This window comes from Maylandia zebra, linkage group LG17 (genome assembly GCF_041146795.1).
Source record: "Maylandia zebra isolate NMK-2024a linkage group LG17, Mzebra_GT3a, whole genome shotgun sequence".
Classification (NCBI taxonomy): Eukaryota; Metazoa; Chordata; class Actinopteri; order Cichliformes; family Cichlidae; genus Maylandia; species Maylandia zebra.
The window spans coordinates 39,488,070-39,515,576 of record NC_135183.1 but is presented as its reverse complement, the minus strand read 5'-3'; the positions used below and the strand labels follow the sequence as shown (position 1 = coordinate 39,515,576).

The 27,507-nt window shown below is 44.1% G+C and overlaps 3 protein-coding genes across 9 annotated transcripts; 1 reads left to right on the top strand and 2 right to left on the bottom strand.

The window, feature by feature from the left end:
- Positions 1-10,856, bottom strand: LOC112429685 (tudor domain-containing protein 5-like). Of its 7 annotated transcripts, XM_076875797.1 has the most exons (19): positions 10,095-10,484; positions 9,901-9,962; positions 8,940-9,183; positions 8,647-8,849; positions 8,069-8,375; positions 7,731-7,906; positions 7,386-7,469; positions 7,074-7,130; positions 6,678-6,840; positions 6,347-6,453; positions 5,992-6,194; positions 5,682-5,891; positions 5,527-5,593; positions 5,149-5,340; positions 4,937-5,071; positions 2,029-2,091; positions 1,828-1,935; positions 1,548-1,725; positions 1-595 (listed from the first exon to the last, which is right to left on the bottom strand). In XM_076875797.1, the coding sequence occupies exons 3-19, from the start codon at positions 9,181-9,183 to the stop codon at positions 528-530; spliced, it is 2,565 nt and encodes an 854-aa protein (XP_076731912.1). In that variant the 5' UTR covers positions 9,901-9,962; positions 10,095-10,484; the 3' UTR covers positions 1-527. The 7 variants fall into 7 exon arrangements, with proteins under 7 accessions (XP_076731912.1, XP_076731910.1, XP_076731913.1 ...); XM_076875795.1 differs by lacking the exons at positions 9,901-9,962; positions 10,095-10,484 and adding an exon at positions 10,788-10,856; XM_076875798.1 differs by lacking the exon at positions 9,901-9,962.
- nphs2 (NPHS2 stomatin family member, podocin) lies at positions 10,653-14,857 on the top strand. Its single transcript, XM_076875799.1, has 8 exons — positions 10,653-10,694; positions 11,812-12,114; positions 12,207-12,310; positions 12,424-12,496; positions 12,910-12,992; positions 13,080-13,339; positions 13,561-13,639; positions 13,759-14,857. Exons 2-8 carry the CDS (start codon positions 11,826-11,828, stop codon positions 13,957-13,959), a joined length of 1,089 nt encoding a protein of 362 aa, XP_076731914.1. The 5' UTR covers positions 10,653-10,694; positions 11,812-11,825; the 3' UTR covers positions 13,960-14,857.
- axdnd1 (axonemal dynein light chain domain containing 1) lies at positions 14,592-27,297 on the bottom strand. Its single transcript, XM_014411977.3, has 24 exons — positions 27,104-27,297; positions 23,667-23,821; positions 23,484-23,587; positions 23,275-23,368; positions 23,079-23,164; positions 22,925-22,981; positions 22,649-22,757; positions 22,170-22,291; positions 21,846-21,986; positions 21,574-21,678; positions 21,338-21,458; positions 19,694-19,795; positions 19,450-19,616; positions 19,289-19,358; positions 18,939-19,173; positions 18,671-18,872; positions 18,228-18,321; positions 17,852-18,045; positions 17,580-17,664; positions 17,341-17,484; positions 15,698-15,799; positions 15,508-15,599; positions 14,908-15,047; positions 14,592-14,820 (listed from the first exon to the last, which is right to left on the bottom strand). Exons 1-24 carry the CDS (start codon positions 27,171-27,173, stop codon positions 14,705-14,707), a joined length of 2,907 nt encoding a protein of 968 aa, XP_014267463.2. The 5' UTR covers positions 27,174-27,297; the 3' UTR covers positions 14,592-14,704.
- Between the last annotated feature and the right edge of the window lie 210 nt (positions 27,298-27,507).

Genomic DNA, 27,507 nt, shown 5'->3' with positions numbered 1-27,507 from the left:
ATAGAACAGTAAACTCAAAGCGGCAGCTTTATTCGCTGGGAAAAATAATCCGTAAAATAAACTCACAAAAATAAAACTTGAACATAGAAACTAAGAACTAAACACTGGGAGACTAGAAAACACACAGCAAACAGGGAAGGATGCGACAATAGACAGAGGAAAACGCAGGACTTAAATACACAGAGGGATAATGTGGGAATCGGACACAGCTGAGAGCAATCACACATAACGAGATGTGGAGGAAGCAAGACTATCAAAGTAAAACAGGAAACAGGAGACGGGGAGTTGACAAGGAGAAATAAAGAATATTAAACCAAAAACACAAACGCTGGGTCGCCTGAACAACAAGGGTCAGATGAACAGAGTTCTCTAAAAATATTAAAGCAGTCCAGGCAATAACATTTATTTTTCCAAATAAAATTCCATCAGTCATGACATGTTTTTGTCTTTGTTCACAGTATTTAAAAAGCTTCAATTATGTAGGAAAAAAACAGCAACATGTGTTTACTGGCTGTGACACTCTCAGCCTATCTGGACCCAAACAGAGGAAACGTGACGCCAGATTTCCGAGGGTACCGGTGAGAAAGGGGTCCATCTGGAAAACAAAGTCCGAGACTCACATTTAAAACCATTTCTGTGAATCATATGTCCTACACTTTAAAATAGAAAAACTCTTTAAAAAGGGAGAATTTCAATAAACTTCAGGGAACGCCATCAGTAAGTCGGCCAACTTCAGTGTGACATGTTTTTGGGATGCACTCAAACTTCTGCATGTTTGTAGATAAATCCAGCACTGTATTTATTCCTCCCCTCACTGCACAAGCGCCAGCATGGTGGAGCGGCGGTGTATCGATATCAGGCCAAACGCACAGAGAGCAGCTTGTTGGGTCAAATAGCTCTGGTAACAGGTCTAATTGAATCTATGTCAGGTTTTCACTGCAGGTGCATCCACCATAGCAAGCAGCAGGGTGGAAATCAATACCCCCTCGCTCCATCCATGAACACACTAATTTCATTGAAGGCCAGTGTGTGTGTGTGTGTGTGTGAGAGAGTGAGTGAGTGAGTGAGTGAGTGAGTGAGTGAGTGAGTGAGTGAGTGAGAGAGAGAGAGAGAGAGTGTAAGGGAGATGGAGCGAATGAGGTACATATGTAGGTTAATGAAGGTCACTGTTTAATCTCATTACAAGATGTGTGCAGGAGAGATGAGGCTTTTTTTGTGCAAATCAGGACCTTTGTTCTGTAATGAGAACAAAATGTTAACTTATTCTTTCCAAAGACAACTTCTTGCCACAAATGCAGCAGAACTATAATTCATTATGAGTAATGGGTGATGATGTAATCTAGCATTGACTACAAAGTGAACTAAAGTTCAGAATCACAAACAAAGCTTGAATCTCATCTCTACAGAACAAGTTATTTATATAAATGTGACGCAGTTACTCGGATCCAAGACTGCATTCTTTTGCTCACATGACTTGTGTGCATATTGTGGACTTTAGAGAAAAGTCCACAATATGCACACAAGTAAGTCAGTGTGTGCATCTGTACCCAGAGTACCATCCTGAATTTGACCCAGGGCAGCAGTGTGGAGGCTCAGGGTGCTGAGGATTAGAGGAGGTCTGGTCATGGAGGGGGCAGAATCCTTAGGCTGGTGCAGCACCTCCTCTGGTCTCATGGAAGTGGGATTAATGACGGGTGGAGCTGGTGGGGCAGTCGGACTCTGTGTCTGGGGAAAAAATTACATTTTCATTAACAGACTAAAAACAACTCCTCCCCCCTGCAAAAAAAAAAGTAATTGGTATATCTAATATTCTTCAGATGATCTCACCGTGAGGTCAGCTGTGGTCATCTTTGTCTGAATGAGATCTGGAGGTGTCAGGGGGCAGGTGACGGTTTGGTCTTTCAGCAGAGCGTTGAACGGGTTTTTCTCCTTAGCCTGAACAAGTTGTAACAGGAAACAACCACCATCAGTCTTTTAACCTCAGTGGACAGACAGCAGTGGATGAGGGTCAGTGCCAGGTGCTCATACCTGGATGTGAGGGACAACCTCGCTATCCCAGATATACTCCAGGGCAGGCATTTCATCTTCAACCTGGTACATCAAGACAAAGTATGCAGACCATAAATGTTAATTTACAGACACATTTTTAATTGAAAATAAAATCTATAACTGGAATTCAATTTAGTTTTATTCATACAATCACAACAACAGACTCCTCAAGGCGCTTTATATTATAAGGTAGATCCTACAATAATACATACAGAGAAAACCCAACAACCATATGACCCCCTATGAGCAAGCACTTTGGCGACAGTGGGAAGGAAAAACTCCCTTTCAACAGGAAGAAACCTCCAGCAGAACCAGGCTCAGGGAGGGGCGGGGCCATCTGCTGCGACCGAGAGCTGTAAGAACCGTACAGCTTACTGAATACGACTTTTATGGAGGAAGGCCACAGAACGATCACCCTGCAGGAAAAAGAGGACCTACGTAACACTCCAAACAACACAGTTTCAATTTCTTAGGTTAGCTTCAACGCCGCGACCTGGTCTGTGTAACACTTCTGATCTCAGATTTTAGGAAAAGAGAACCTCTGAGCATCTCCTCACTTTGTAAAATACGATGTGACAGTGAGCGAAGCGCCAACATCTGAGCAAGAACGCCTGCTCTCAGTCAAAGCCAAACAGGCAGCTCAGTGTGAGGATTGCTTCGATGAGCCACCTCATCAGTCCTGTAAAACTAGCTGGTTAATAAATGATGGGAAGAAAGCCACATCTATAACTTCAGTGTCTCTAATGTCACTAGCATATGAAAAATGTGTGTATAATATATAAAATATACAAAAATACCAGTCAAATGCTATTTGGACACGCTGTAACGCTGTCAAATCTTCTTCCCAGTATGTTCAGTTTAACAACTTGCTGCTCATTAACATAAGAGAATGACAATCTTGTAATACAATATCCATTAAACACTCACCGATTGGCTGCAGTCTTATTTATAGTCCAACAACAAGCCGTGACCTTCCAACAGCCCAGCTATACATTAAGCAGCGTTGACTGCAACTCTCCTTCAGCGAGATGACATGTGTGTTTGAGCCAAGTGTGTACACCAACTGTGTGTGTGTGTGTGTGTGTGTGTGTGTGCGCTGCAGCGGGCCTGCAGCAGTGACAGTATGGCTGCAAAGATAAGAACTATGGACAGTGGAGAGTAAAAGCTTTACATGAATGTGAGAAATGAATGCAATGAGAGGCAAAGACTGCATTCGCAGATAACAGACAACAACAGCGTAAAGCTGCAAATCTATTTTAAAAAAACAACAACATTTAAATGACAATCCTGGGAGTATTTCAGTCTTTAAGGACGCTGTACAAAGAGCAGCAGTCGTTTGGTGCTGAGCTCGAGTATCAGCGTTTAACGCAGGGCAAATATCTGCTCTTTGGACGGGAAGTGCTCAGGAGGAAGAAATTAATCTTAATTAAGCTAATGAAGTTAGAAAGCTGAAGATGTTGTTCCCAACTGATTAAAATTGAACACCTATAAATAGAGCTGGGCGATATATCGAGTTTTTAAAAAATATCGATATATTTTCATACGAGATATAAGATGTGACAACATCGTTTATATCGATATAGTCTATGTTACGTTATAATTATACTTGTGGAGCCACAAGTTTGTCTCTCTTTCGTCCATTTTTGTCTCTACGCTGCGTTACTGGGCCTCGCCTCTCCTTCACTGAGCACAACAACCCCTCCCCAATAGCTTCACCTGCAGGCAACGACAAGATGAACACGGCAAATCTCCGTTAATGAGTTACCGCGGATCGCCCCGTGCATGGGGCTGGACAGCGTCAACATGTTAGCGAGCTAACGACCTAAAATCCTTTCATTTTCTCAAAACTCGACAGTGCACCTTATGTGCAATCTGTCAAAAAATGTTTTAGTATGACTTTGGTCAGCTACGGAGCCGCACCGCTTGATGGACTGTCGGAGCATTACGGCTGAGCCTCGCGGAGTGATACGTACTGTGCTTCAAGGTAATATTACCGTATTGTGTGTGTATAAGGACCATAAATGGCACCTGTAAGAGACACTGTTACGAAGCGGATTTCAAACTCCAGGCTGTCAGTCACACAGTAGAACTTGGGAACAGAGCAGCCGTGAAATCTGTCTTTGTTATTATGCTCAGCGTCTTTTAGTTTACATTTTGACTCCACAATTGTGAGCTCTTTGTTTAGCACAAAAACAACATTGTGTTCTTTTATTTATGGAGCATGATTATTTAATAAATGCTGATAATTTATTTTTGAGTAATTTCTTCATGTACATCTATGCTGTATGTTAATAAAAGTGCCTGATTGACATTGAGACACAGCTTTGACTAAGAACTCTCTTTTTGTTCTTACTTTATGGCTTAAAAAAAAAAAAAAAAAAAAACCCGAGATATATATCGTATATCGCCATCCAGCTAAAAAATATCGAGATATGAATTTTGGGTCATATCGCCCAGCTCTACCTATAAATAACACAAATGTTAGACGTGGGTGCAAAACTCAACCTTATCCAACAGTCTGAAACGTTATTCTCTGCATAGCTGTGGCCTTCTAATGCACCGCTGTGTGTTTTCTTTATCAGTTTACAATGAAGATCTATATTTATGCAAAGAGAAAACACACTAAATGGAGGCATTAACCACGTATGCAGATGAGGTGGTGTTGGAGGCTATCCCAGCTGACGCCCAAAGTCAGCTAAATGCAGCTGGATACATGCGGATATACAACCATAATCTTTCTAACAGTTTTAAACTAATAAAAACATTTTTTAAAAACCCAATAATATTACCCAGAAACATAAAATGATCTTTTGCCAAATCTAACAACATCCCACGGGGCAAGAGCACTATAGCCCTGCACTATGTTTCTATGAGACCAGTGTGCTACCTTCAGTTTGTCCATTATAGACTCTTCAGAAGTGTCTCCTGGCTCTGGGGATGAAATCATTTCCTCCCTCACCTCTGGCAGGTCAGCCACCCCCTCTCCCAGGTAGAGACTCACTGGTGTGACCTGACAGCTATCCTGTTAAAAGAATGATAAACTGCTGCTGCTGATCATGATTATGGTACCAAACCAGTGTTTTTGTGGGTGCTGCTCACTGCTGCAGGGCTGCAGGGTGTCCCATGGCCTTGGCTCAGCAGGACAGTGTGGATGTAGATGTCATCATCAGTATGTGTGTCACACAGGTAGAGCTGCAGCACGTCTCCACTGTAACAATCCAGAGCGCCCACCAGGGTGCGATCACAGCACAGTTTCTGGAAGTCGGCTGTTGCCCCAGGAGTCCAGCTGCCCTGCAGGAGACCAACCACAACACTCATTTATGAATCCAAACCATAAGAGCACTGAAAGCCAAAACATTCAATTAAACCATCACAAGATGGCTGAGACGCTGGCATTACCAAGGCACTGGTGCTGGAGTCTATAGAAAGGCTTGTCTTTGTAAGGAAACTGAAAATTAAACTAAGGCACAGACTCACAGAGGTGGGTTTAATTCCAGCAAGTGAAGATGGGACAGCTTGTGCTGGAAGAACCGAATAAGCCGACCTGGGAAACAGCCAGATAAATTTATAAAATATGCACACATCTCTTTTTTTAAATCATCCTTTCAACGAGAGCTTGCAGAGGCCCCTACTTGAGGAACTTGAGGTTGGCGGTTGGTACCACTGTCAAATCACCAAAGTCCACATAGTACACCTCCACTTGAGTGGGGGAGATCACCTTATGGATCACCACCCGGTAGAACCACAGTCCGTCAGGTGACACGCAGCAGACCTGACCCCGTCGAACAAATCTCTGGGGAAGGCGATAGCACTCCGACATCTGAGGACAGGTGTAGCATCGTCTAGGAGACGAGAGGAGGAAAAAGAAAAAGATGGTACTGATCAGAGTAGGCACGGTTAAAGAGTCCGTACAGTAGCTGCTGCTGCTAACACATGCACCACCTCATCGCAAAGATCATGTTCTCCATAGCTCGGGCCTCCTCAGTCTCGCTGAAGCGAATGTAGAAATATCCGGGTGACTCCACCCGCTCCACCAAGACTTCCACCAGCTCTCGAGCACAGTGGCGCGTCGGTGGTTTGAGAGGCTTACTTTGGAGGGCGTCGAGGGGTACAGCAGGGCTGAGATGCACCGGAATTGCAGAAATCTACAGACAAACACACAAAAGGCACTCGATAACATTTAGCTCCTCTTACAGGCTGTAAAGTGCAGTTCAGAGTCATCACTTTTAATGTCCGTGCATCAAGCATCACTGATTACTTGCTTTGGTCAAACCACAAAAAAAATGTGTTTTCAAACCATTTCCTTGTGTGTGTTACTGGTAACCAGCTCGTTGTTCTCATCATCTGATGGTGGGACAATTGGAAACGTCTGATCATCATTAAAACTCTCGCTCTCTTTTGAGTCTAGAAACAGAGACAAATACATTTCCTGCTTGGTTGAAAGTCATAACTGCACAAATATGCTCCAACGTGTGAAATCCACACGTGACTGTAATTCGTGACTTTACTGTGAACAAACATAAGGAAGAAAGATGTGGGTTAAACACTCATTTATATTTACAGTAACACTAAATAGTCATTCCTCATGTAAGCGGGCTGAAGCAAACGATGCAATGATAAAGACACACCTGGACGTGTATTCTCAGTATCACGTATGGTCCTGATTATCCAGTCTTGTCCACTGCCTCCCTCTGCTGGTCTTAGGTGGAAAGTGTCACTCATGGCACCGATGAGTTCAGTGACGCTAACAAAGCCGCTCTGCTGCAGAGGCAAGTCCTCGCCAAAACACCTCTGGGAGGAAAGAAAGGAGAATATTTAAGATTCCCGAGAAGATGAGTGTGCATCTTTTATTAATGTCTGCTGTGATCATGGGCGACCTCCAGGGTGGGGGGGAGCCAACAGTGTGTGTGTGTGACAGGTTGTTTCTATTAGTGATTAGGATGGCTCTGCTTCTAACATCCTGGATCAGTTTGATGTTTAGAAAACTCTCTGTTAACAACACAAACATGCAAACTTGTTTTTACCTTGTACTCTGCTGGCAGTTTGTGAACTGATAATCCGCCGTCCGTCTGACCTATGACCTGCAGAGTTGTCGACATGTTAATCATTTTCACGACATACTTTCTTTAACATCTGTTGACCTCTTACGGTCATCTGTGATTAATACGGCGATTTCAGATCGACGACAGGGGCTGAGAGCGAGTCGTATACTCGCGCGTCCTTTCCCCCCCACATACATGAACTATAACAGCACTTGCAGACTTTACACTTGTTATGCTTGCATGATTAAAACTGGGCTCAAAGACATATGCTGATAAAGCGGTGCGAGGTCTCACCGCTCGTAGTTTGTCCTTCAGCTCCTGATTGATGGTGCCAGCAACTCCGTTCTCCAGGATCTGCTGACGAAGCCCCTCCTCCAGCTAACATCACATTTAAGAAGAAGAAAGAAACTGCACTTAACAGATACGAGGTATATCAAATAGGATTTCTCACCATTACGTGACAGGATTTAGTAACAGCACTATTTCTGATTTTTCTGCTGTAGTGTGCCTGAACAATTACACCCCAAATGTTTGACCAAAACCAGAGTCTTTTAGGCGCCACAGTTTATCCAGTGAGAAGCAATGGAACATTAGACATTTCATATCTGAGATGGATTTCAGCTGCAAATGAAACCCAACCTGGAGGACATGGTTATCAAAGAGCTGAATCTCTGAGGAAAGCTGAGCTTTGGTTTCCTGGTTCTTCTCGTCCGCCCCCGGCTTGCTATCGACGGTTCCCGGCTCACTACGGGCAGAATCCAAGGAATTCTGGGTAGATGTCTGGTTCAGAGATGTTGGTTTCTCTGGAGCTTCAGCTGAAGAGGACGCAAAGGTGTTTCAAAATGCAGACTAGTGCAATAATACAAAGCCAAATTTCTCAGTTTCATTTCATTTACATGGCACCAAATCTAACAGTTAGAAGTGCAAAAAACAAACAGAGCGAAACAAAACTACAAGAAAAAGCCCAAAGGACGAACCTGGAGGTGTTTTTGGCGACTGAAGTTTGACATCTGGCCTTTCAGAATCTGGCCTGCATGTCCTCGGCAATGCTGGTTTTATCAGTCCACCCCTCTTTGTTGAGGCGGGTAATTTGAGCAGTGGCCTAGGGATCATATGCTCCCTCAGGAACACAAGTGAGCCAAACCTGCTCTGGCTAATGACAAGCATATCTGCCGCTGCCCCCAACATCTCTCCAGTGGAGTAGAACCCATAGCTGCGAATGCAAAGCGGTCGTCCAAAGAAGCGCCAGAAAGAAGCCTCCAAGTCGGATAACCTAATGGGACCCTGAGAGAGCGGCCGCATTATTACTCCACTGAGAGTACGGTGACAGAAGAAAGAAAAGCCTGTCAGGTATCTTCTCTTCAAAATTCACGTTAACAGGCTAGACCTTATAAAGTGCAAAAAAAGCCAACAATCTGTGCTCTCATTTTGCTCATGCTTCATTTGAAAGATGCTGTGCTTATACCAAGCAAATAAACCAGCTGCAAAATCTACAGCAGGCTTTAAAAGCCCAGGTTATAATGGACACAAAACATTAAACACATTTCATTCATACTTGTGAGAGCAGTATTCGCAGCTCCGTCCTCAGCTGTGCAGGGATGGCTGGAGGAGCGGGGCCTCTTCTTGGGAGGACCACATAGTGGGACACAGAATGAGTTGGAAAGTAGCGGGCACCTCCCCTGCTGACCTTTTTGTTTGGCTTAGAGCGCTGCTTGGTCACCAGCTCCTCGATGCGTCGAGTGGTCTCGTGACCAACAGCTGCACAGGAAACCAGAGCGAGAGTGTCAAATACTTAAACCTGTTCAAGAGTTCAAAGACAAGAGCGCTGATGCCTTAATGAGACGCTACCTTTTAAGAATATGCTCCCATCTGGCCTGAAGTTAATGGACACCACATCAGGCATCTGCTGACTCATATCCAAAATGTTCCTGAAGCCCAGGACTTTCAGGGGCATCGAATGGCCCAACATGGTGGCGTAGTCTCGTAGGAGCTCTTCCGGAGCTAAACCATTCTTGGATGAAATGAGCAAGGAGCGAACTTCCTTCTTCAGTTGAGCCAAAATGTTCTCATGGTTCATCTTACCTGAATACATCTGGAAAACACAGCAGCTGGAAGTCAAGAACCTGGCATAGAGGAGAACCGCTGACACCCTACCTTTCTCTACACACAAAACCACTTTACTAAATATGATTCTACAATTTAAGTGTGAAGGCAAACGCATGGCTTTATGTTTTTTGCGTTTAGGTCCACAGGCTTGCCTAAAACAGGCTAGCCTAAAACAGGCTAGCTTTAGTTAGCTCCTGCCTCTAATTAGCTTTAGTTAGCTCCTGCCTCTAATTAGCTTTAGTTAGCTCCTGCCTCTAATTAGCTTTAGTTAGCTCCTGCCTCTAATTAGCTTTAGTTAGCTCCTGCCTCTAATAGCTTTAGTTAGCTCCTGCCTCTAATTAGCTTTAGTTAGCTCCTGCCTCTAATTAGCTTTAGTTAGCTCCTGCCTCTAATAGCTTTAGTTAGCTCCTGCCTCTAATTAGCTTTAGTTAGCTCCTGCCTCTAATTGACCCCAGGATGTATGGCAACAGGTGTATGGAAATCCCGAGGACATTACAAGGGTTAATTAGCTTGACTTAGCTCCTGCCTTTAATTAGCTGGACTTAGCTCCTGCCTTGTGAACCAGAAACGTAGAAGTCGCAGGAGAACATTAATGCACAGTCTTAAAAAACTGTCTTGTCTTGTTATAAAATCGTTCAAAAAGCATCTTTAGCCTAAGGTTTAGTTACCAAAAAGCATCAAAATGCTAACAGGACAGTCTCACCTGTCGGTAGCTGCGAGAGGCCGAACCTTCTCTCTCCGCGCGCCTCTACTTAGCAGGACTTGCTAACGATACAAATTCAGTTGCCAAAGCAAAAAACAAAACAAACAACAACAAAACAAACCAACAACTTTAAATTCGAAGAAGCCGAAAGCCGTTTTAGTCAGCTGCCTAGCTAATAAACTGTTACTCCTTACCTTGACACTGGTCCCACAACAACAAAGAAGAAGAAGCACCGCACGTACAGGTGGGGCGCAGAGCACTTTGTCCCACCCACGTACCGAAACTGTCCACCACAGTTTGATTTACAAAAAGCCAAAAGACGTTTTTCCAGTTTTGTCATTTTGAGACTCACAAGACGAATGGATGGGTTCATAGAGTAGAATAAAATGCCTTTTATTGTCACTATTCACTGTACAGTGAGATACAGAGCATCCCCACTCAGTGCAGACGTGTGGGAAGAGAAAGGGCGGTGAGGTGCACGGCTCTGCAGCATATGAACCCTATTCAAAAATATAAAATGTAAAAATATACAAATAAATAGTCGTATATATTTACAGTGTGGGTTATCACACGTAAATTACGCGGTGGTAGTCTGTGTAGAGCGAAGTCCTTGGATTGGTGAGTGGATGTGTTGTCAGTCCATGTGGGAGTTCAGGGTGGTTTTGGCTTTGAGTCTGATGCACCTGTAGCGCCTACCTGAGGGAAGCAGGTTGAACAGGTCAAAACCAACCATTCAGCCTGAAACCCAAAGCAATGCTGGACAAAGCAGAGCGTGGATGACAACAGTTTTTACGGTTTGTGTGTTTAAAATGAGAGACCACGAGGATACGAAGATTCCGTGTTTTATCCTCACTGTGTTTACTTTGTCAGGAGTGTGACTCCCTCACCTCAAACTGCCTCTCACCCCACATTTACTCTGCAGCTATCTGGTCACTCTTGTAGCCAGCTATGTCTTCTTTGTGAAAACAGCCGTGGAAAAAATACGAGTTACTTTTCCACGCCTCAAGAGGGCCACGCAATTAGGTTTGAGTTTAATTAAGCACAAGTCAGGGAGGTTACAGCATGTCTTTTCCTTTCCAAACAAAGAAAGCTCTTTCAGACCTGCGTCTGCACATTCCTGTATAAGACACTCAGTGTGAGCTTCACTGGGATAATTAGTCCAAACAGTAAAAACCTCACTTCTGTATTCCACATATCTCCGTGGGGTGTTGACTCTGCCACAGAAGAGACATAACCTAAACAAGTTTCCATTTGCATGCATGTGGTTAAATATTAACAGCATTAAATTCAGCTTTACACTGCAGGCCACACATTAATTAGTGGAGTCTTAGTGGTCCATAAACAAACATGTAACATGTATAGAAAAAATTTCTTTTATCTTTTTTATCTCCAGAGGAAAATGTGTGGATTTAAAAAAGTCAAACCCTTGATGCTGCATCAGTTTTATCATTTTATAACTTGAATAGAATTTTTGCTAAAGCATTTGTTCTTATTTATGTTTTTCAAGTTGTTATTTTTGTAGTTTATCTCAAATTAATTTCATTCTTGCTGCTGTAACATGTGAAATTCCCCAGTGTGGGATTAATAAATCCTGTCTGTCTTTAATGGGCCCTCTATGGAAAAAAGGGAGATAAAAGGGAGAGTTGGATGGTCTTACTGGCAAAGCAAAGGTTTACTGGCATACAATTTAAAAAAGACTGTGGTAAGGACACCCCTCACTGTTGTCCTGTACTCCCACTCTCCCAGCTTTAATTACAGGGACAGACTCTGTCCCATCTCCACAGTAGACAGCAGTACTACTGATCAGTCATCCAGCGAGAGGGGAAGCATCTCCCAGTAATCACAAAATTGATTTTTCTTTAACCTGGAAAAAGAGAAAACAAGGAAGAAATCCCTCCAATTTTTCTGCAGAGCATGCAGCCAGCATGGAGAAGTCCTCCAATCACCCACCAAGATCCAGAATGACGGCCAGGAAGGAGAGGGACAGGGGAGCCTCAGAGGCTCCAAGGAGGAATCCTCAGAGGAAGCCGAAGGTGGAGCAGCTCTCTGAAGCATCATCGGTGAGGAAAGAGAAGCTGGGGACGCATGTGGGGAAGATGGAGCAAGAGACAGAAGTGAAGGTGAAATCAACGGTGGTGGATATAGACAGTGTGAGAGATAATGAAGTCAAGGATGAGAATGTGGGGCTCCTGGAAGCAGCAGAGCAGGATGACAGTGAGTCAAAGTGTTTTTATTTTTTAAATATATGTTTTTCATATCTGCAAGTGTGATGAGACGTCTTCATGAAAGACTGCTGATCTTTTCAGGTCTGAAGCATAAGAAGCTGGGAGTCTGTGAGTGGCTGCTGATGGTCTTTGTCTTGGCTCTGGTTCTCCTCTTCTTCCCTCTTTCCATCTGGTTCTGCGTCAAAGTACGGACTAAACCTCTGATCCTACAAAGATCTGACATGTCTTTAGAAGATAGGCTGACCGCTTTGTGTTGAATATCAAACTGACACTTGAGCAACCACATGTTGATTCACAGGTAGTGAGGGAACACGAAAGAGCTGTGATCTTCAGACTGGGTCACCTACTGCGTGGAAAACCCAGAGGACCAGGTCGGCCCAGATTTCATTCTTATTTTTATTTATACTTTATTTTTATCTATTTATGGAAAGATCAACATGCAAGGAGTGGAGGTAGTAAGGGAGTGAATTTAAATACCTGGGCTTTACCATTCAAAGCAACGGGCAGTGCACAAGAGAAATGGAGACGAGAGAGCGGACGGTGGATAGGTGGTGATGAGTTTAATGGTTGGAAGACCGCAGTGAGACGATGGCGCTGACAAGACGACAAGAGGTGGAGCTGAGGATGCTAAGATTTTCATTAGGAGCTACCAGGAAGGATAAGATTAGAAATGTGTGCTTCCAGACAGCAGCCTGTGTGAGGGTCGATAACGTATTATGAATCGCAGCTCATGAGAAGCCTCACTGTGACACCCACTGTCCCCTGTGTCTTTCTTCCTCTTCAGGCCTTTTTTTCCACCTCCCACTTCTCGACGTGTGTCACAAAGTTGACATCCGACTGAAGATGTTGAAGGTTCCTCCTCACGTGGTACAGAAATAGACACGCACTGCATCACATATTTAAATATTCCCGTTTGGAATTGCGACGTGTGTGTTCTCATATGTTTGTACGCAGGTGGTGACAAAGGACTTGGTGAGGCCGGAGCTGAGCGCGGTGTGTTATTACCAGATAGAGAACGTGGCACTGTGCAGCTCAGCTGTATCCAGTCTGACCGCAGTGCTGCAGAGTCTGGTCCAGGCTGCAGTCAGAGACGTTCTGGCCCAGCAAACATTCAGCCACGTCCTGCTGCACAGGCGGAAGATCGGGGAGCAGATACAAGCAACGGTCGACTCCTTCGCTTGTCGCTGGGGCGTCAGGGTGGAGAGGGCAGACATGTAAGACCAACATCATTTCTCCTTCCTCTGTAATTCATCTTTTTTTAAATGCGCCTCCTTCACTGCAGATGTTCATTAACTGGAAGTCAAGGCTGAGCCAAAGCAAAGCAGCTTTAGCTTTATTTTGGCAGAATCTAAAGAAATACTAACTTGCACAATGAAAACGCATCACTTGTTGGAAGAGCACGGCTGACCAGGCTGGGTTGCGCTTGTGTTGTCAGAGACGAGCTCAGTTTTCCTGCGGAGCTGCAGCAGAGCCTGGCTGCCGCTGCCGAGGCCAAGAGACAGCAGCAGATCAAAGTAAGTGCTCACATCGGTTTCTGTAAAACAGCAACTTTGAACCTGTGTGCTCCAAACTTCTGTCTCTACTCTCCACAACATTAGCGATGAAAACATCCACGAGCCGTTCTCTTCTACAGGTGAAGGCAGCAGAAAGTGAGATGGCTGCCTGGGATGGATTTCGGGCTTCCCTCCGTCACCTTCAACCTGCCTTGGTCCTGCCTTTCCCTCCGAGCCTCAACTCCGACGTGTCACCCCTACCTCCCCCTCCTCCACCGTGCGTGGAGGGGGACGGCGGGGTGTCACCTGAGGAGCCAGACACAGACTCGCCAATGATGTGAAGCTTTATTCATGTTAAACTCAGGTGAACTCTTGCTGCATTTAAACTGGTGATTTCCATGTGTAGAAAAGAAAGAGGCAAACACAGCATAAAGGAACATAGCTTTTAGTCCTCAAATGTGTTCTTTAATGTCTTAACTGCAAATAATCAAACTGTAAAATGTGCAATCAAATCCGAGTTCAGTCAGTACAACAAAGGAGTGTTACTTCATGCAACAGGAAACACACAAATCTTTATTTTCAGAAGGATGCAGAAATAAATGTGCCTTCATCCACACTTGAAACACATATCATAGGATTAAACTAAGCCACAGGAAGCCTCTAAATGATATCATGCTCAAGTGCTATTTGTCTTCTTCATGTAGTCCAGGGGTGTCCAATTCAGGGCCTCGAGGGCCGGTGTCCTGCAGGTTTTAGATCTCAACCTGGGTCGACACACCTGAATCACAGGATGAGTTTATTAGCAGGCCTCTGGAGAACTTCAAGACATGTTGAGGAGGTCATTTAGACATTTAAATCAGCTGTGTTGCATCAAGGACCAATCTAAAACCTGCAGGACTCCGGCCCTCGAGGCCTGGAGTTGGACACCCCGATCATCAGCCTGGGAATAAACACTCAAAAACTGGGTACCATCGATGGTCAGTGATGTTTTTATGTGTCTGTTAAACTTCCCTCCTGTTCACATGTAAACCAAAAAAGTATTTAACACTGGTTAAAATAAATAAGCAGAGACGTCCGATGGTCCGATCAGCATTTCTTGGTCCTTCTGCTGCTGCTCGTTGGTTTGACTGCGGTTGCCGTTTTCTTCGGAGGAGTTGGTGTTGTTTCTGGCTGCGGTGAAGGCGGCGGTGTTTTGTTTTTTTCTGAAACATAAACCAGTAAAGACATGAACCACCTCAATGCGTATGTGCTGTGTCACTGTCTGGTTTTATCAGCTGGTTAATCTGCACCTTCAGTACTGTGGGGCTCCACACTGGGGCGACCCTGCAGTTGTCTCTCCAGGTCTTTAATCTTCTTCAGTGCTTCCTGCAGAGCCTCCTCGGCTTTGAGGGCTCGCTTCTCCGCAATCTGCACTCGCACCTCAGAATCACTAAAGAGGGGCGGTAAGGGAAAGTAAGCCGGTGGATGGATGCATGTGTAGACTGATGGATGGATGTTTTATAGTTTATAGCAATAGTTTAAAGTAGTGCTTTCAAAAAATTGTGTAAAAAGATACAGTATTGGGCAGAGGTCTTGAGGCACCCCTCATTTCGTTAAATTTTTCTTCCAAGGAGCCAGATTTTTATAATTATTATTATAATTGTGTTTAACCAGATACTTTATACTTCAACAGGGCCTGAACTCTCACGGGGAAGCTTTCTTTTCATTTCTGAGCAGTTCAGGAATAGTTGTGTGGGATTCCTGGACTTTTACAGAGTATCGTGTGCATTTATATGAAAACAGCAGAGAGAGGTTACAATGAAGAAGACTAATTCCTGAAAATAAAGACTATTTTCAGGAATATCCATGAAACACAATTCATCCAAACATTATTTAGAAAATGAACTCACTGCAGTTCTTGCTGCAGTAATCCTACTGTGGTCAGATCCTTGAAAGCGTTCTGGTTATCGTCTGTCACCGGAGACACGACCAGCTCGCCCGTCTGACAGACACAGAGGTGGTTACAGGTACAGACACACGGGCTGTTCAGCTCAATACAAACTGACAACAACATAAAAATGTATACTTCAATTGTCTGACCCTGTCTAGCTGGACACTGCACGCTCCAAGCTTCCTCTGTGCAACGTTTCCATCATAATTGATCAGATTCAGCACAGCGCTCTCACAAACAGTTTGCTCCCCCTACAGGACGAAAACAACATTTTTAGTCATCCTGTTTAACACGATTCTATTATAACCTCCTAGGACCTGGCGTCCACATGTGTGGGCATCACATTTTGGGTTATTTAGACCAAAATACTCAATTTTGCTCTACATGGGCCTGATATCCACTTACGAGGACGTTATACTGCTACTGTTCTATCAAAGTTTTAAATGAATATCCTCATATGTGGCTCTGATTTTTCTTTAAAAAAAAAAAAAAGGTTAAAAAAAAAAATCTGGTAATTCTTTGTTTTTACATTCATCGGGCCCCAATCAGCCCAAATATCAAAGAGAAATTAAAAATGCATGTCGTGGAAGAGTTCAGGTCTTAGGAGGTTAAAGGTTCGTAAAACTCCTTAAATTCCACAAGTGTCAATTTAATTCACTCATTTTGTGTCACACAAAGCTCCATAATCTTGCTATTAACGCTCCAGTTGACAAAACTCTTATGTTTCGTGTCTTTCAGCAGCCAAGAAATTTTCTTTGTCTGAAATGTCTTTTTGTCAGCAAATAAGAATGAATGCTTAACCCCGAACCCTGACACCAAAACCACATTTTGAGTCTGAAAAATGCTTTCAAACTCGTGGGGACCGCGGTTTTGTCCCCATAAGGGGAGACACACACACACACACACACACACACACACACACACACACACACACACACACACACACACACACACACACACACACACACACACACACACACACTCTATAATAATAAATAATACCTTTTTGTACTTCACCCACCTGTGACACCAGTTGCTCCACAACATTGACTTTTGCACATGAAGAACATTATTCTCTCTGTATATTTATTTGCTAAAGTAACATTGCTACACTTACTATCCCGGCTTTGTGTAAGCGTTATATTGCTGGCAAATTAAAGCAAACACTCACGTGTTTCTTTATATTTTATTATGTTGCAGGATTAACTCATGTGTACATACTTACATTGTTTCTTTGTTTTCAGTCTTCATGTAGGTCAGCTGTGGGAAAGACCCGCCCAGCATTTCCTGATTTTTAAAGTGCTGATGATGTCATGTCTGACATCAGCAGGTTAAACCAGGAGGAGGGTTTTTATGTAGGAATGCTTCCTTTTGTTTGTGTCAGGATGCAAAGGGATTTGTTGCTTATTGTTTCTTACATGGAGCCGTTTAGTTGTGTAAATGTGTTAATGTCAGTCATTTGTGTTGAGCTCCAGCTGGTGGTGCTGGCTAAACTAACTGAAGGTAAACTGGCAGCTCGGTCAGTCTCTGCTTGATGCAGGTGAGGGAGGAGAGGTGAGCTGTGTCACTGACTCCATGTGGGTTTTGAGTTTTGTTAAATAAGTTAATCTAAGGTGAGTTTTGTTAAGTTTCACATATGATGGAGGTCACAGTAAATAAATTGCTCATCTCCTCCAAAACGTCTGTGGAGTCAGCTCACTTACCACCTTCCTTGATGCTCCAGTCAGACTACTTCACAGATCCCAAAAAATCTAGCAAACGTGTGCGAGCTCTATTGGAGTTGAATCCTCACCACAGCCTCCGCACCGTCTGCTGGACAGTCCAAGACGCCACTGCTGGAAACAGGTGCAGGCGGCGTGACGGGCAGCTCCACGGGAGCGCCTTTAACACCTGTGAGCAGTATCCTGCAGGTCTCCACCCAATCACCACACTCCCTCTGAGGACACCAATCACAGTTGACATTGCAAAACTATTACTGACCCCACCCCAATGTTACAAGTGATAGTGTATGTGTGCCAGAGGTGTGTTTACCTGCAGCTTTTTGAACTCGTTCATCTCATTCTGAGCCTGAGCTGACAGCGTGTTCAGGTGCTCCTCCAGGACCAGGCTGCACGAACTAAACAACATTTTCAGATGAGTTTGACAACCTGTTTCCTTCCTCGCTCGCTGTTTAAATGTAAAGTTACTCCAACGTTTAAAAGTACGTAACCTGCTCGAGTCGGTTCGTGTGTTGTTATTTTACTGTTAAAGAGATTTATTTTATCACACAGTTACTGTAAAATATTTACAACAGCTTCTGGTACCTCGTGATGTAGCTGGACAAGCGATCCAGCTTCTCAGCCAGCATCTGGGCATCCTCATCCAGAGTTTCCTGTGAAATTTCTGGAATGTACCGGTGGGGTTCTTCTTCTTGGTTTTCCTCCTCGCTGTGGTTGGGAACCACAAGGAGTAAGAGCTCTAACATCCACCGAGTCTGAGCCACGTGAGCAGATCTGATCTGGTAGCAAAGAAAACATCCAGACTCAAAGAAGCCAAAACTCAGATCGTCTCCTAAAAACAGCCGCTGTGCCTGAGCACCGTATTCATGGGGCTCACGTGTTAGTTCCAATTTAACACAAATACACTCAAAAGACAGCAGAATATGTAAATATGGTGTTACTGAGCATGCCCGGTACTCACTTCTTCATGGAGCCTAAAGTTCTCCCCCTCAGTGAAGTCAGACAGGTTGGTTACAAACGCCTGGATTTTGTCAAACAGCTTTTCTGCCTCTGCGCTGTTTTAACAAACACGCACAAAGAAGCATTTCAGAACCGCCGTAAACGACTCCAAGTGTTTGAATTTCAGCATGAAAACAGATCAGGCTGAATTTTTCTACAAGTTCAATTTGTTTCCCTCTATCTGCCAAACTGCAAAACATCTGCAATAAATGAATAAAAAACAATGCTCATTTTAAAATTCTGTTAATTTGTCTAATTCACTTTGAGAAAATGGGGACTGTGTGTAAAACTGTAATTCTTAGAGCGTTGATGCAAAATCACATCTCGATTGCTTGAGTTAAAATCCAGCAAAAGTACAAAAACTGTCTTTCTCAAAGTTAGTTTGTGTTATGGACCCGCACTCACCAAGTATCCGGTTTATTGTTGTCCGTTTTGTTGGAGAAGTGCCGAAAAGCTTCGTCAGCCAAACTCTTCCAGTTGTGCAGCGCTCTCTCCAGCTCTAACCAATCAGAGACGGCCATCTTTTCGGGATCTTCAATCACCGCGGCAAGTTTGGATCCCCGGGACTCCATCAGACCGTGCAGTGACATCACATTTCCATGGAGCCCTGCAACGGCATTGTTCAGCGACGTGGTCTATCCATATTTCAAGAATGATTAAACCATTTTCTCACCATTTTCTCCATCCACTTGAACGTCCAGCTCTCTGAGGAGCTCACACAGCTCTTTGTCCAGTTCTCTCTGGGCGTGCCGGCCTTCAGGAGGTCCCCCGTCAGCTGAAGGGTGTCTTCTAAAGAGCTGCAGGCTCATATTCAGCCATGTTTCCTGGATATTACTGAGTTCACTAAGTGTCTGCTGGCAGTTCAGCTGTTTCTCGCCTTGGTAGTGTTCACACAGCAGTGCTAACATCTAGACAAAACAAATGTTTCCTGGTGTTTAATCATGTGCAGACGGTTTGTTCATCTCCAATTAAAAAAGGAAGATTTTCTAAAACTATGACAAAGGTGAGACACACAAGCCTTACATTTGACCACTGCTGCAAATCGGCATGAATCTCTTCCACTGATGTTTTATCATATTTGGGTTCAGGAAGCCTTGAGAAAGGAGAAAACGTAGCGTTGGAGAATCACACAGTGACTGTAAGGTGTCAGTGAAAGTTCCAGGGGGCATTTTAACTGTCCTTACTTATTATTTGAGGAGCAGAAGGAAAGCCACTTGTTGATGCCTTGCTGGATGGCACTGATCTGTGCACAGTGGGCATGTTCAGTCTGCTTCAGCTGGGACATGAAAGCAGCCAGCTGCTTCCTCCAGTAGTCTGTGCTCTCCATGATAATGTTAATGCACTCTGTGTCCTGCAGCAGGAGGGTCGCTGTTACAGCCGGAGTCTAACTGAACCAGCAGGGCTATTTATAAAAATAAAGATTTGTACCTTAGATGTGAGAAACAGGATGCAGTGCTCTGCGGTCTTGAACCAGCTTTGCTCACTGATATGCAGCTGACTGACCAGATGCAGCTGCTTCACACTGATCACCTGACAAAAATAAAAAGCTTCATATTACTGCTGTTTCTGACTTTGTATCTTTGAGCAGAAATTTAATTTAAACACTTTAAATATTAGAGTCTGAGTGATAAACTACTTTTAGACCGACATTTGGAGATTTTACTTTCAGACACATGAAACATAAACAGATTTTCATTGCATTTGTTATGTGTAGTTATTTATGAGTCCTTGCTAAGATAATATGACAGCAAAGTTACAAAATCATCTTGAGTCTTGGAATATACGTTTACGTTCTACTCGACTTCTGTGATCAGCTGGTTGTTGTTTCCAAACCAGTGCTGCGAACAGGGGAGCTGCAAAATGCCCTCTGATGGATAAACTGTGCAACACCACCAATAACACTGTGTACAGCAGTTTCTCCCATCCATCCATCTTCTTCTGCTTATCCGAGGCCGGGTCATGGGGGCAACAGCCTAAGCAGAGAAGCCCAGACCTCCCTCTCCCCAGCCACCTCCTCCAGCTTGTTGGGGGAACACACAGGCGTTCTCGGCTGGCCTGGGTCTGCCCCGGGGCCTCCTCCCAGTGGGACATCCTAGGAACACCTCACCCAGGAGGCACCCAGGAGGCATCCTTGTCAGATGCCCGAACCACCTCAGCTGGTTCCTTTCGATGTTGAGGAACAGCGGCTCTACTCTGAGCCCCTCCTAGATGCTGAACTTCTCACCCTATCTCTAAGGGCGAGGCCATCCACCCTTTGGAGGAAGCTCAAAAGGGTGGATGTGTCACGGTTCTGGGTCAGTTTGACCCAGTATTTTGAGTTGTCATGTTTTTGCAGGTTTAGTTTAGTTCCATGTGTCATTTTCTGTCTGTCTCTGTATGTCGAGTCTGCGTCTTTGTGTGATGGTTTCTTGTTCCTGTTTTATTGTGAAGGTCTGCGACTCGTGTGTGTGTGTGTGTGTGTGTTCAGTTTTACCTCTGTCTCGTCTGTGTGTATTTAAGTCGCGTCTTCTGTGTTTGTAGTTGCTGGTCCGTCTGTGTGTCCCCCATGTCTCACCCGTGTGTTCTCCCTGCTGTCTCCTCTGCTCGTTCTCATTCTTGTCCAGGTTTGTGCTCTGTAGTTTAGTTGTTTCCAGTCTAGTTTAGTTCGGGCTCCATTTGCTGTTTGTCCATATTTATTTCGTGTTCAATAAACCACCTTCACTTCTCCACTACTGCCTGCGATTGGATCCTCATTTATTATTTTCACACGGCTCTTCTCACCCGCCGTGACAGGATGGCTGAAGCATCTATTCATTACTTTTAAAAAAATCAATCAGGTTTTGTAAATCTATATATATAGATATAGATAGCTTGTGTGGTTGGGACATATTGGTTGATATACTGGTATAAGTATTACTATGGATGAAATGCTAAGGGGAAAGCTACATTGAGCATGTTGTGTCCTTTAATTCACTTCCTCTTTTGTTAGCCTTGGAGCTCCACAGAGAGCTGACCATAGAGTTGGTATAACAGTCATGTTTCTCACTCTAAAATGAAAGTAAGACCAGGTCAAATCAAAGACACCTCACACACCTTCAGGGCGAGGCAGAGGGTAAACTGGCTCCAGCAGTCTCTGTCTTCGGTCATGTGGATCAGCTGAGCTTCCAGGCGAGCTCTCTGAAGCTCATACAGCTGATGGTAAGCCTGGACCACACTGTAAAGAGCATAATTCACAACACAAAACTCGTTGACCATCCATCATCAGTAAAACAAGGCTCATAACTCAGGATTTAAATGCATCCAGTCGATGTAATGATCTCTGGACTAACTTTGAGTCGGTGCGAGTCTGTTTGAGTGCCTCGGCTAGCTGCCAGTGAGCGTGCTCCGCCTGGTGGGAAACAAAAGCATCGTGGTCCCGGATTTTAGAAAGTTCCCTATGAAGACAACGCAGACACACACGTAGCAATGAATACACGCACATTTTCATATCTGCACATCTGTAATCAGCACATTAACATCAAACGTCCGACATATATTATTTGTTCTGGAGCAGCACGTGGTAATATTACTCGTGATCACCCCCCAGTCTAATCGTACGTACACGCTAAGCTGATGAATGGATAACTTGATGTGGTGGATCTCCTCTGTGAGCCGACGATCCAGAGCCCGCTGGGCCACCACCTCGGTGTGCAAAGCCTTCAGGCGCCGCGGGATTCGATCCAGCAGCGACTGGTAGCGCTGTCTGAACAAACACACGGCTGCTGTGACACAGACCCTGCAGAGGTCATTACTGGACCAAGATTTCAGTTTTTACATTTAACTTGAATTATTAACAAAACGCCACTGCAGACTCATGTCTCATTCATATTTTGCTTTTAAGGCTCGTTATGCTTGTGGCCTTTCCTCTGATGTGTGTGCCGCTAACCTGAGTTTGGCAAGCAGCTGTCCTCTCTCGGCACAGCCCACGCTCACCTGCCTGATCAGTTCATGGAAGACAATGTTGTAGATATTTTGCTCAACCTTCACGAGCTCAAGCAGACCCTCCAGCTGGAAGACAAGTCATTGTGCGGCTTCTCACACTCTACACGATCGGATATTCCAAGCAGCACCACAAATTCTGACTTTTCTGTGTTTTATACTCAAATCTCTAAATCTATTACACTTATGATGGCAATGTTAACAAAAGATCAGTCGGCAGCAGGAGGACACAGAAAGATTTAGAACAGAGCAGACATCAGACACGACACCCGAGGTGAAGGTGGGCTGTAAATGTGCAGATTTGCAGCTGCAGGCTGAAGCAACTGAAATATCAATATTTTCCAGGATCGCCTGATATTTTCCGAGGTTTGGTCCATTTTTCCACGTAAAGGCTGCATGACTACATATGTTTCTCTGCCTGCCTACTTGTGAAAGCTCAGCCAGCTCCTCGCTCTGCTCATCCACTCCAGCCTTCTCCAGCATGTCATCCATCATCCCCATCAGCTGGACCGCTTCCAGCCTCCCACTGGGCCTCCTGGACACGAAAACATACAGAAATGTGTAATATTACACATTTAAACGCTCCCTTAACCCTGGTCTTGCCAAGCACCGCCTACTTCATGGCACACAGCAGGACAACTTCTTCTACTACATCACTTAAGGTTAATTATGAATGAGAGGAATTCATATCTGTGAACTCACAGTGAAGGGAGGACCCGCAGCCTCTGCTCTTCATCCCTCAGCTGCACTGTGAATGCACTGTGGAAGAGACGCGTTAAAGTTGTGCTTTAAACACGATCACAGCATCAGACACACGGCGATAATCGACAGACAGACTGAACACAGTGAAGCTCACTCCTCGTAGAACTCGAGGCTCCGTAGTCCTTTATTTTTCACTATGTGAAATTCTTCCGGGATAAAACTGTCGGAGACGCACGAGTTCTGAAAGACAAAGCGGCCGCGATCATCACCTCGCGCCGTGCATGTGTGCACACGCTCACATGGACAGCAGCAAACAGGTATATGCACACACAGAGAAACAGGCGGCTCACCTGCGCGCCACCAACGACCTGCTTTTCACTAACTGGTGGGAGGAGTGTTGTCTTCTTTCTGGTTACCATGGCGTCACACAGGAAAGAAATATCCCTATAAGGACACCATCCATGAAGAAAGGAGTAAATATATGTGGATGAGAAACTGAGCACTAAATACTGACATAATAAAACATCATCAGCTCCACGTTTGTAGGAACCTGACTGACCTGCCAGCTCCTGTCAGGGATGTTGGCTGCTCCAGAAAGTGTTTGTATTTCTTGCGTCCGAGTGGATGATGCCAGACTGCATCAGGGCGTCTGATTCCATAGCTCTAGATACAAAGTCAGTCCAGGTTGTTTTATATCAGCTGTTGTGTGGTCATGTAGACGTAAAAGAGGGTTTGATGCTACCTCGCAGTGTCGGTCGTGTGCAGATTGCCCCGGTGTTCTCCTCTTGCACACAGTGGAGGTTAGACTGAGCAGAAGTTCGTGTGGGACGATCTGCCCTCTGACAGCGGGCTGCGTCTTGGTGCTCTCCACCGGGACCTGAAAATTCAGCTCTGCCACTGAGAAAGATCAAAACCCATCAGAACAGCTTAATAACTCAGACCTGATTTTAGGGGACATTAGGTTTCACTGTTAGATGTCTACGTGCATAATAAAGCTTCTGGATTTTCTTGCATCACGCACAAAGAACAAGGAGACATCAGCTTTCTTTGGCTTTGTCACAAGTTAGGAAAAAAAGTTTAAAACAACAAGTACTGTGCAGAAGTCTTTAGTGACCCCTAATTTCCTGATATTTTGCTGGAAGAATAAGTTCAGTTATTTACTGAAATGTGCAAAAATACATGGAATCACTGTCATGCTGAAAAACGAAGCTGTTGCCAATCAGATCCACACTGTGTCACACGGTGGATCAAACTCTGACAGCACTTTGTTGCATAGATAACTCCATCAGTGTCGACAAGACCAGCGTTTCAGCCAGTACACCATCACCACGAGCTCCACCATGTTTTACAGATGGATGTAGACACTGCTGTGCATCTCCCCTGACCTCCTCTGTACATACTGATGAAGGTTTGAATAAAAAGTTTCAAATCTGAATTCACAAAACTGTCATGTCCTGTGTGCTGCAGGCAGGAGGAACGAAGGAGCCAAAATGCAGACTCAAAGACAGCTTTATTGCAGAACGCTAGGAAAAGCAGGAAAACGCAGCGCTGGACAGAAGAAAGCAAAGGGCTTAAATACACGAGGAGTGACAAGGGAACAGGAAACACAGCTGGGACTAAGATGGGGTGCCTTCAAAGTAAGAGAAGCAAGTAAATCCGTTGGGCATCTTTCTTTGCCTTTAGACAACAATTCTGATGGCAAAAGAGCCAAACGGGACAGGCAAAAAAAGAAAGAAAAAAAAAGTAAGAGAAGCAAAACAGAACATGGTGTACACAGACAGGAGACTACCAAAGTAAAACAGGAAGTAATGGGAACACACAAACACACACAGAGACATGACTGCAGAAAACAGGCAACTAGACAAACATGAAGACAATGCAGCAAATGCTGGGGAGGAAACACGCAGGGGTAAGACGAGACCAAACATGAACAGGACCAAATACTCAGACAAGCAAAACTAGAAGCACTAAATAAAGTTAGAAGTATAAGCAGACGAAACTAGGAAATAAAAGACACACAGAGAACACGATGAAATAAAGAAGAATAAAAGGACCAAAAACACAAAACACTCCTTTAGATCTTCTCCACTGATTTTCTCTCCACTATTTTGGCCTCAGCCATTTGTTGACATCCACCCTTCCATCCATATTCCTCGTGTTCAATACAGACCTTCAAAAAGCTTGGAGAACTATCGCTCAATTCCACCTTAAATAATTACAAGAAAGTCTGGCTCTTTGGTAGCAAAATATAAAGAAGCAAGGAGTGACTGAAGCCTTTTGCACAGTACGCATCAACTACCTGTACTTTAATCCTGCACAGTGTGTGATCAAAGCCATTTATTTAATGTCGTCAGACAGAATTTGCAAAAAAACTAACAAGTTGAATTTTATGAAACTTGGTAATAAATGCATGGACGAGGGAAGGGCTCATTAAATGTTGTGCACATCTGCACTGTTATAGTTATACTGGGAGAGAAGAGCCTTTAGGGAACATAACTGGTCCTGAGTCTGTGTCCCAGTGTTTTGTGTTGAATTATAAATAGTCTTTGATTTCATTATTATTGATCATTTTCAGTGTCTTGGTTTCTGCGTCTGTGCTCTTCTTGTGCTCCATGTTCCCCGTGTCTCCCCAGTCAGTCAAGTCCGTGTCTTTGTGAGTGCGTCCTGCTTCCTGTTTTACTTTGACAGTCTCGTGTGCTGTGTTAGCTGCTGTGCTGTGTCTCATTCCCTCATTATCTCTCTGCGTATTTAAGCCCTTCGTCTTCCTCTGTTCGTTGCCGCATCGTCGGCGTGTCATCCGTGACATTTCCCATGTTCCGTGTGTCAGGTCTTTAGTTTCTTTGTACTTGTTTCCTCCCTGTGTAGCTTGTGTTAGTTTGTATTCCTGCGTTTTTGGGTCCTGTCTCTCTTCACTGCACAATAATGACACCAGTAATAAAATAAAATAAAGTAAAATATAAAGTATCACAAACCTTGGCACCCTTGTTAGTGTTGGTGTAACATGTTAGTCACACTAAAGTTTAAAAAAATAAAGCATGAATAAAAGTACTGACTTTTATTTATTATTGCAAAAGGTGGTGCAGGCCTGCAGACAGCTCCAAGACAAAGGGATTGTGTGCGACCAGAGATGGACAATAACACGTAATCCGATTACTTTTTCAAGCAACTAGTAAAGTAAGGGATTACTGTTGCAAAAAGTAATTAGATTACTGTTACTTTCCTGTAAGCACGCTGCGTTACTAAACCATGATGTCGTTTGTGAGCGTCTCATGACAGTGACGTACGAGCGTGTGACGTTCGTGGCAGCGACAGACATGTGCAGATCAACAATGGATAATATGGCGTGCAGAGAGAGTACGACCATGCAGCGTTTAAAGCATGAAAGTAATCACATTACTTTAAGTTTGATTCTGTAAAAAGTGGCAAAAACATTAGCGTCTGCTGTGCACTCTGCGTGGGAAGAAAACTTCTTTCTACAGCGAAAAATGAAACTTGAAATCTGAGCGAGCAGCGAGCACGCTGCCACGGGAACGTGACATTCACAGAGAAACCCCGGATCCTCCCACTGACATGTGCTGTGGACAAACCTCCACCCACAGGACTCAGTGCTGCTGAATCTGTGATTTGATTTCTTTTTGCTGTCTTTTACTTGCATCTATTTGAAAGAGTGTAAACACAAAACATTATTTTATGTGTTGGAATATGCAGGAAATAGATTTAAATGTTAATGAAATTTCTTCGAGTCAAAGACTCGCGTATTATTTCATTTTGCTTTTAAAAAGAAGCTTTTTCATTTGATGCCGTTTTAGAAGATGGACCTGAAAGGTCTGCTTTATGACGTATTTGGGTTGTCTCATGTTTTTAAATAGTAGCTAAGAGATAAAGTAACTAATTATTCTTGAAAATAAGTAATCAGTAAAGTAACTGGATTACTTTCTTGGAGAAGTAATCAGTAATTAGTAACTAATTACTATTTTGAAGTAACTTGACCAACACTGTGTGACTGATCCTACTGATGTTAAATGCAAAGCTCTGAATGTAGAAACACTAAGTTCATGCGATGCTTTCTTTAAGGCTCTAAACTGAAGCGTGCCTCGGAGGGTTTCGCTTTCTTGGCCCCGACCCACTCGAACAGACGTGGGCAGTAGCTACTGTCACGAGTGTGCCCGTTAGCGTCACCTGCGGTGTCCGGTGTCCGCTCCGGCCTCGACAAACTCGGCGCTGAACTGGCCCTCGTTGATGCGGACATCGTGGAGTCACGGCGGGGACGTTACTCTAACATCTCGGAGACGAGACACGGAAAAGCGAGCGGCCACTTGTGTCCGTTTAACACAGCTGTCTCCTTCGCTCCCCTCAGAGCTTCCCCAACTTCCTGTTTGCGTTGCCTTGGGAACGCGTTCATTGCGCTGGATGTGCGTTTGTAGTTTGAACATTAGAAGTGAAATAAACAGAAATACTTTTATTTATTTGGGGGTGTTTCTACGTTTATTGACGCCTCAGCATCAAAAATGTAAAGATTAAAAAAATATTTCCGAGTTTATTTTTGATTTTCTGTGTTTTAAGAACAGTTTGATTTATTGATC

Bases quoted from the DNA above. Each gene is read 5' to 3' on its own strand.
- LOC112429685 (XM_076875792.1), bottom strand. From the start codon at position 9,312: ATGCGTTTGCCTTCACACTTAAATTGTAGAATCATATTTAGTAAAGTG. The intron at 5,594-5,681 runs GTAGGGGCCTCT...GCTGTTTCCCAG, and splicing joins GCCAACCTCAAGTTCCTCAA to GTCGGCTTATTCGGTTCTTC. The intron at 2,092-4,936 runs GTAGCACACTGG...TTGATGTACCAG, and splicing joins CTATAATGGACAAACTGAAG to GTTGAAGATGAAATGCCTGC.
- nphs2 (XM_076875799.1), top strand. From the start codon at position 11,826: ATGGAGAAGTCCTCCAATCACCCACCAAGATCCAGAATGACGGCCAGG. The intron at 13,340-13,560 runs GTAAGACCAACA...TTGTGTTGTCAG, and splicing joins AGGGTGGAGAGGGCAGACAT to AGACGAGCTCAGTTTTCCTG. The intron at 13,640-13,758 runs GTAAGTGCTCAC...TCTCTTCTACAG, and splicing joins AGAGACAGCAGCAGATCAAA to GTGAAGGCAGCAGAAAGTGA.
- axdnd1 (XM_014411977.3), bottom strand. From the start codon at position 27,173: ATGTCCGCATCAACGAGGGCCAGTTCAGCGCCGAGTTTGTCGAGGCCG. The intron at 22,292-22,648 runs GTAGGCAGGCAG...CTTGTCTTCCAG, and splicing joins AGCTGGCTGAGCTTTCACAA to CTGGAGGGTCTGCTTGAGCT. The intron at 19,617-19,693 runs GTACAAATCTTT...CTCCTGCTGCAG, and splicing joins TCCTGTTTCTCACATCTAAG to GACACAGAGTGCATTAACAT.